Source organism: Calidris pugnax, unplaced genomic scaffold (assembly GCF_001431845.1).
Source record: "Calidris pugnax isolate Ruff unplaced genomic scaffold, ASM143184v1 scaffold44, whole genome shotgun sequence".
Lineage (NCBI taxonomy): Eukaryota > Metazoa > Chordata > Aves > Charadriiformes > Scolopacidae > Calidris > Calidris pugnax.
Window position 1 is genome coordinate 44,377,550 of NW_015094506.1, and position 6,976 is coordinate 44,384,525.

At 41.2% G+C, this 6,976-nt stretch overlaps 1 protein-coding gene across 1 annotated transcript; it reads left to right on the top strand.

Annotated features, from left to right (window-relative positions):
• The first annotated feature begins 1,466 nt into the window (after positions 1-1,466).
• On the top strand, positions 1,467-5,798 carry SYPL1 (synaptophysin-like 1). The gene is made up of 5 exons (XM_014963544.1): positions 1,467-1,535; positions 2,263-2,381; positions 3,557-3,761; positions 4,610-4,798; positions 5,673-5,798. Exons 1-5 carry the CDS (start codon positions 1,467-1,469, stop codon positions 5,796-5,798), a joined length of 708 nt encoding a protein of 235 aa, XP_014819030.1.
• Positions 5,799-6,976: the final 1,178 nt, after the last annotated feature.

A 6,976-nucleotide genomic window follows, 5' to 3' on the forward strand; every position in this document is an offset into this window, starting at 1 on the left:
AAATAGTTACTAATCTGTAGATTGATCTTAACAGCAAACTCATACATTAAGTATGAGCTTAGTAGGGAAGCTAACAAGCCTACAGTTACATCAGATTTAAAAGCCATTTATGATACTGGAATTAATAGAATCTGTGATACTAATTTATTGTATTTTAAGGTATCAAAATTATCATTTTCATGTAATAAAAAAGGGCCTATTCTATTCATTTATAGAGTTTCTCTAACCTTCAAGGACAGGTACATGAAAATTTGACAACTGGGGCTTCACCACATTTTGTGTGCAGAGTCCATACTACTCTTACAAGCACAAATGAGAACAAAGCAGAAGTCTCCAGCCAGGGAGGAGGCTGCCAGGCTGGACACCAGCTGTATTTGTAAAGCAGCAGTGAAAGAAAGGAAAGAGCCATCCTTCCCACAGCTTTGAACTTGGACCACCTCCAGCAGCCCCTAGCAGCCGGCAGATCTCAGCACCTCTCTTGCTTGTTGAGCAGAAAGCTAGGGTCAAAAACCTTCCTTGAGCAGAGAAGCAGACTGTGTGAGAACATCCCGCCCTGCTGCCAGCGTTGTGGAGCAGTGCAGCCCCAGGCCAGTTGAAAGACTGGCTGTTTGTTACCGTTCCCATACATATTCCCCAGCCTGGCAGCTTCCCTTGGATCCCTTCCCACAACTTGCTCACAGAAGAAACATCTGTCACAGAGCAAACTCCCTCAAGGCTGCCCACAGCCTCCCTATCTCTGACCAGACCTTCCTTATCTGTAAGCATCAAGTCCATAGAGCACCTCACCTGGGCAGCTCCTCCATCACAGGCATGAGTGAGCTTTTATCACTGCACTCCAGAAACCACCTGGATTGCTTGTGCCCTGCTATGTTGCCTTTCCAGCAGGTACTGGAGTTCCCCCTGAGGACCAGGGCCACCTTCTTGTTATCTGAAGAAAGTCTCCTCTACTTCTTCCTGATCAGGTAGTTTGTAGCAGATGGCCACAGTAGCATCACCCGTGTAGGTCTGTCCTCTCTCTGGTCCTAATCCATGAACTCTCAGCTAGCTCACCATCCATCCTAAGGCAGAGCTCCACACATGCCCTCTGCTCTCTCACAAAGGGCACCTCCACCTCTTCACCATCCCGGCTCGTGCTTTCTGAGGAGCCTGTATCCATCCATGGCAGCATGAAATGAGATCTTAGCCCTGCAAGCACACACAGGGCTAACACCCCCCGTTCCCCCTGCTGCATGTGTTACCACACAGGCACTCACTCATGGTGACTTCTCAGAATAGGCATCAGAGCTCCTTGAGGTAACTGTGGGTGGGACCAGCCCCAGGGTGAGGTGAGCGGGCGTGGCAGGGGCGTGGTTGGGGCGTGGCAGGGAGGAGCCCAGGGCGGAGCCCAGGGCTGGCCCTATAAGGAGGTGCCCGTGTGATGGTGTGGGTCCTTGTGGTCCCTGCTGGTTCCTCTGGTATCTCCCAGCATGGCTGGCTTACGGCTGGACTTTGGATTGCTCCTGGAGCCCCTGGGCTTCATCAAGGTCCTTGAGTTGGTGAGTAGGGCTGGGAAGGCACAGGCCAGGAGGGAGCCTCATTCTGTTTGTGGGGTTCTTTCTTCACCTTTCCCAGGCCTGAGTTTGCTCCTGTGTCCTAGCTGGGTAGGTGTGAAGAGGTGTGTGCTCATGGACTGCCAGCTCCCTGGCTTATGTGGTAGATGGATGTTCAACACAAGGATGGATACGATGGTAAATGTTCAACACAAGGCTACTCTTCAGCCAGATCCTCCAGCTGGGAGGGAAGAAAACAGTTCTGCAGATACATAAAATCTGTGTGTTAATGACAAGTTTGTCATGGCAACTTGTGCTGCTCTGTGTTGCACCTTCTGATTGTAGGGGATTTAGGGTTTTACTAGTGAACACAGGGAAAACAAGAGCTACTTAGAGTCGAGATGATGTGCAATACTCTGAGTATCTGCCTTCTAGCTACTCTAATCTGCAGTTGTAGATGTCTGAGACTCCTAAAAATATTTCTGTTACCAACTGCAAGAGGTACTGTGCTGGCTTCTTGCCTTTAAAAAAAAAAGTAAGACAAAAAATCTTTTGCTGTAGAGCTAAGAAAAATATAAACAAAAAGAACTTTTAAACAGGCCTCTTGACATATTTTCATATTTTACCATTGCTATTTCCCTATTTCTTGCCTTCATTAGCTGTTTCAGCTAAATGTTATTTCCTTTGAGCTCCGGTGGCTTGCACTAATATGTCTATGTATCATTTCCTACAGATTTTTTCCATCTTTGCTTTTGCCACATGTGGAGGCTATCAAGGTGAAACTACCCTTCTAGTTTCCTGCAAAGGTGCAGTAAACAAAACAGTTACAGCTGCTTTTGCTTATCCATTCAGGTGAGTATTAGTTCTTCACTTGTCACTCATACACTAATTATTTATATTCACTTCTTCCCTATCTGTCTCCCTCTGAATATGTACTTACTGTATATATCTGACTGAACGTAGGAAACCTCTGGCTTGCTGTGTAGTAGCCATAAAGATATATTTAGTTTAAATTGTTCAAAGCATTGTGGTTGTCAGTGCCCTATAGAAAGAAGTATGTAGAAACAGCAATAAGCTGTGTTGCTGCTTTGTATCACTCTACCTTCAGCACTATTCTAACAGTGCATGAATGCTACAGATGGTAAATAATAAGCAAAACAATACAACTAACTTTAACAGCCTATTTCTTCATCAATTTGTAGTTGCTGTGTAGGCCTAGATAAGTTCATTTTGCATATGCCATTATCTTTTTTTTTTAAAAGACTAAATGGGAAACACTTAATTCTCAGTTTATTCCACTATGATCTTGGTGTTGAGTGCATAAAAACAGTGACTCCAGTGTCCACGTAGTGCTCTTATAGAGACAAGCTCCCTTCCCAGAGCACGAGGAGGAAGGCTTCCTCTGTGTTCCCACAGCTGCACAGTTAAAAGAAGTGTGGAATTAGTGTTCTATGTGTCTTCAATAAGCATAGGTGTAAGTATAGAAATGGGTTCAGAGGCCAGCTAGTAAAAACTACTACAGAAGTATAGGATTTGGTCACAAACCTCAGCATTGTAGCCACACTTGAAGGGGAGAGTGGGAATCTGAGATGATTCTGTGCTGGTCACTGACTGGTCACTGCTAGTCACACAGGTTTTATTGACCTTCCTGTGCTTGCATTTTCTTGTAGCTGTAATGTAACTTAGTTCCTTTTAAATCCTGATCCCATTGCTTAACTGCCAGTCTCTAAAATGATGTTCTTTAGAAACCGTGTTTTGGAAGTAAGCTTTCTGCAGTTGCTCTAAAGATAAGGTTAAGATTTTTCTCCTGAAGTTGCTATTGCATATCTCAATGTAGGATGGGGAACAATCTTCAGATATTATGACAAACCTTTGTGTTGTATAACTGATATATTAGGCAAATAAATTGTCTTTTAGAGTAAACTTATACAACCAGAATGCTGAAGCAGTGTTATTGTGAAGCATGACTGTATGAAGTTTCCACTGTATAGCAAACTCTAACTACATGAAGGATATAATATTTGCAGACTGAATACTGTTGAATTTAGTGCACCAGACCCAAAACGCTGTGGTGGCACTTGGAGTGACGTCTATCTCGTGGGTGACTTCTCCTCTTCTGCACAGTTCTTTGTTGCGCTTGCAGTGCTGGTATTCCTCTACTGCATTGCTGCCCTGGTGGTATATATTGGATATAAGCACGTGTATCAGCAAAATAGCAACTTTCCCCTAACTGTAAGTAATACTAAGATATTTTAATGTTTTGCTTTTGAAACCACAAAAAGATACGAGAGATACTGCTAATACAAGAATATCTGAACAACTTATAAATATTTAGTAGTTCCAAAACTTAGATGGGGCATGTACACAAGTGTCTCAAACTAGTTACTACATTACTCAAACAGAAAAGGGAACCTAAAGCCCTTGAAAGTCCATAGCATCATACCTTCTGCAGTTACTGAAAGCAGAGTGGAATGAAGTTCCACCTTCTCACATGAACAGTGTCTTCACTGCAACTTTTCTCTTGTATCATGATTTAAATATACAATTGTCCCATAGGTGAAACCACCTCTGTTAATCTCTGGGAATTTTGCCTGTGTAGAGCACCTATGCAATTGGCAGAGGGAAATGATAATCTTGTGAATTTTAGTCACCTTAAATACCGATGCCCAGATCTTCAGAATGCTTTCAGAGCATGCCCAGAAACAAACCTAGTGACCTTTCAAGCCAAATTTTAGCATATCAGCCATCCAGATTTAAATCCTCTGTCCCTTCTCCCCTGACACCCCCACTTTACTAACCTTTAACTTAAATGTTTATATTGTAAGTGCTAGGGTTCTGATTTTTAGACACTAATTTCTTACAAAGGATAAGATTGCTTATGCTTGATAGATGCAAAAGGTGTACAGTTTTGTAGCTGATTATTAACACAAAATATAATATTGTTAATGGCTAAATTTGCTTGTGAAGATTAGCACTGATGTGGGTCTTTTGGGGCTATAATTGATACTGTCTTTGCCTTGCTCTCAGGTACATTCATGAAATTTTTTTTTGCCCTAATATTGGGTACCTCTCTTCTGTAGGACTTGGCTATCACTGTTGTAACAGCCTTTCTGTGGCTGGTCAGTACTTTTACTTGGACAAAGGCACTTGCTGATATAAAAATGTCCACGGGGGCCAGCGTTATTCCAGGAATTGACTCTTGCAAAGCACCAGGAACAACTTGTCGTTTTGCTTCTGTGACCAGCATGAAAATTCTGAATGTGTCTGTGGTATGTATGCCTTCTGCCATACGGGTATGATAAATGTTAGAAAACAACCAATGGTACCTGAGAGCCCTCCTTCCACTGATTGCATTTCTTGCTTTCTGGGTCATCAGTCATTCAGGCCCATTAATACTGTGGTAAAAGACTGACTAAAGCTGGTTCTTTTCTTTGGGAGGAAACTTCTTTCTTCAAAGAAATTAAGAGAATCAACCTGTATGATGTGTCTCTAGAGCTGTTAGATGCAGCATTTCCAGACACACCTGCATCTCTGTATTATTTTTGTCTGTAGCAAAGAGCACCTTACAAGATGTTATTGAGCCACCCAAGTGGTTTGTTGACTGATATTAGAGCAGGAAGCATAGCATTTCCTCCTTACTGCCTTTTGATGCTGAACCTAGCTTTTTAATCAACTGTGAGCACTTTTACACCTCAAATAGAGGTTCATTGTAATACAATTACGATGATATAAAGCTCACATTCAAAGAAAGAACTCTTTACAGCAGGGCTTATTGTATCATCTTCCTAGTGAATCCTGCTTTTCAAAAACTCTGGCTTCTGTTCATTGGTCCATTAATAATTAATCATGTGCTCTGGATGTGCATATCAGAGGTGCTGAGTGACTGAAAAGAATTGGGCTAATTCCTTGCAAAGGATAGAGTAAGTTGACTGTCTGATTTCCAAAGAAGTCTGTTCAAATAGCTTATAATACTCTAAAGTGTGTGGAAATGTTTTGTCCAAATCAAAGGGGTGCCAAAGATAGCGGTTGTTTCTGGCTGCCTTCAAGTCATATTCTAGGTAATTGGTTTTGGTTTTGGTTTTTTGTTGTTTGGTTTTTTTTTTAAACCCAAAACTTAATCTCACCTTTTTTCTAAACCTACAGGTGTTTGGCTTCCTTAATATGGTTTTATGGGGAGGAAATATTTGGTTTGTATATAAGGACACCAACCTACACAACCAATCAAACAGAATTTCTCTAAGTCCAGGAATATATTCAGCTCAAAGATGAATATAAAAGCAAGGTGATACTTTGAAATGCTTCTACTCTTTATATCACCCTGCCAAGAGCATGGATCCATTAGGATTTACTTCAACAATAACTGATAATACTTTGCACAAATGTCTGGCTTGTACTATGGGTTGACATAAGGTCTTGGGTACTCCAATTGAAGTGTTTAATTAACTTGAAATATATTATGCCTTTTGAAGTTGTGCAGCTGCTTATTACAGTTTTTGAAGACCAAAATGTTAAAATTATCTGGATGCTGACCCTTTCAGGTTCTTAAATTAGCCCTATAGGAGGAATGGGTGAGAAGCAACTACATTTGGGTTATTACTGCCACTTCTTTAGTTCTAACAAGCCTTGGCTGAAAAATGAAATGTAAATGCAACTAGGGTGTGTGAAAATGTAGTTCAGCTTCTTCTGGTCACTGATACCTTGCAAAAGCCATCAGAGTAAAACCCATAGCTCTGTCAGAGCTGCAGCCATCACATGCTGGTTTCCAGATACTCCATTTAGATTACTGTGTTAATTCTGCTGACAGGCCTCTCTGGAAGGACACTACTTCTGTCTTTATGTTGTTACTATTTAATGGCTCGGGACAACCTCTGAACAAGAAGATAGCTTATGATTTCACCATAAACTTATTTAACAAAGATGAGAGAGAGAGTGTATAGATGTGCAATAGATGACTTTAAACATTTAATTAACAAAAGATAGAATATGGCCTGAAACTCTTACAAACACTAGAAATCAAGGCTTATCAGCAGAATATATCCTAACTGCCAGTGTCTGGGTTTCTATGAATTCTTCTGAGGTGGTTGAAAACCTTCCTGTGGAAGGACATAACTGGAGATGGCTGAATATGACTAAGTTTTCATTGATGTTGTTCACCTTATTCATTGGGAGCAATATTTAGTTCTTCTTATGTGGGCTTCTTTATTAGGATATCTAGTGCTCTGTGAATTGCTCAGGAAATGTTTGTTTTGACAAATCTAATAGGTGGTTGTTCAGGTGCTCTTATTTAAACTGTCTAGGATGAAAATGGACACAATAGTGTGTGTATATAATACATACTAATTGTTCAGTGTGCCAGAGCTACTGACTTTGTGATAGTAAACTTCCAGTCCAAAGAGCATAATAAAATAAGTATGACTGCTGCTGAAAGAATGTGCCTTGAGTCCTTT

Excerpts from the sequence above, each read along its gene's own strand:
- SYPL1 (XM_014963544.1), top strand. The coding sequence starts at position 1,467 with ATGGCTGGCTTACGGCTGGACTTTGGATTGCTCCTGGAGCCCCTGGGC. Across the intron at positions 3,762-4,609 it reads ATAGCAACTTTCCCCTAACT|GACTTGGCTATCACTGTTGT; the intron begins GTAAGTAATACT and ends TCTCTTCTGTAG. Across the intron at positions 4,799-5,672 it reads AAATTCTGAATGTGTCTGTG|GTGTTTGGCTTCCTTAATAT; the intron begins GTATGTATGCCT and ends CTAAACCTACAG.